Raw genomic sequence first — 1,140 nt, forward strand, 5'->3', positions numbered from 1 at the left:
CCCAGCCGTTGACCACGGCCTCGACGACGCCCTCGGCGCCCAGGCGCTTGCCGTCCGTGACGCGCACCGTCGCGCCCGCGGAGACCTCCAGGGGCTCGTCGGGCACGTCCGTCGCGACGCATCGGAGGTAGGACTCGTCGCCCTCGCCCCGCGCGATGACCTTGTCGATGCGCACGCGGTCCCGCGACAGGCCGTGCGTGACCCGCCACTTGACGTCGCCGTTGCCCTCCTTGACCGACTCCAGGGTCATCACGCAGCCCATCTGCGCGAGCGCCGCGGACCCGTCGTCCTGCTCCCGCACGCCCATGGTCGTGACCATGCGCCGCCCGCCGCGCGCCAGCAGGTCGTCGACCATGGCCAGCAGGCCCGCGTCGTCGTGGCGCACGGTCATCTCGTGCGTCGACCCGGGCACGAGCGGCGCGTCCAAAACGTAGAGCGGCAGCAGCGCGGCGGCTTCGGCGTCGCCGAGGTCCGCCTCGTCGCCGACCCAGCACTCGGGGGCGACCCACCGCGCCTCGAGGGTCGAGGAGGAGGACGCGAGCGGCGACTCGGCGGCGCGCACCGTCGCGTGGAGCGGTTGCGGCGCCGGCCGCAGGAAACCGCCGGCCGTCGCGGCGCAGAGGGCCAAGAGCGCTGCTGGCCTTCGCGCCATGGGTGGTTTGTGCGGGTGTCCGTGGGTGGTGCTACGGAGCGGTGTCGGTGGTGCGCTTGCCTCAAGATTCCGCGCGGCGCAACAGCGTGGGTGCGCGAGGCCGATGCGACTGACGACTGAGCAACAGCGCTTCTTGAACAACGAATCGATCGCGAAGCGCGGCTCAACGTTGAAGGCGCCGGGGAAGGGGGGTGACACCGGCCTCAAACTCGGCCCAGCAGGCCCAGGAACGTCGCCAAATCACTGCATAGGCTGATGTGAGCGCCCTGAGCGCGTAAATGGACTTGTGGGGACGTCTGGCGACGCGGTCGGAGCGCTCGGAGGCGTCGAAAATCGACAAAATCGATATAATGCAAGCATTTCATTGGTCGGATTCGAATCCGCCGGCATCCAGCAGCCCCGGCTCCGGGCGGAGCGCCTCGAGGGGCAGCCCGGCTCGTCGCGCGTGGCCATGGAGCGCGACGCCTGGAGTCAGGGTGGCGGCGGTG

The 1,140-nt window shown here is 70.7% G+C and overlaps 1 protein-coding gene across 1 annotated transcript; it reads right to left on the bottom strand.

The window, feature by feature from the left end:
- Positions 1 to 13: 13 nt before the first annotated feature.
- AURANDRAFT_69299 (hypothetical protein) lies at positions 14 to 652 on the bottom strand (the record flags this gene model as incomplete). Its single annotated transcript, XM_009045060.1, has 1 exon — positions 14 to 652. A coding segment is annotated over one exon (639 nt), but the record flags the coding sequence as incomplete, so codon positions are not given.
- Between the last annotated feature and the right edge of the window lie 488 nt (positions 653 to 1,140).

The sequence above is a fragment of the Aureococcus anophagefferens genome (assembly GCF_000186865.1).
Source record: "Aureococcus anophagefferens unplaced genomic scaffold AURANscaffold_1321, whole genome shotgun sequence".
In the NCBI taxonomy this organism is placed as follows: Eukaryota; class Pelagophyceae; order Pelagomonadales; family Pelagomonadaceae; genus Aureococcus; species Aureococcus anophagefferens.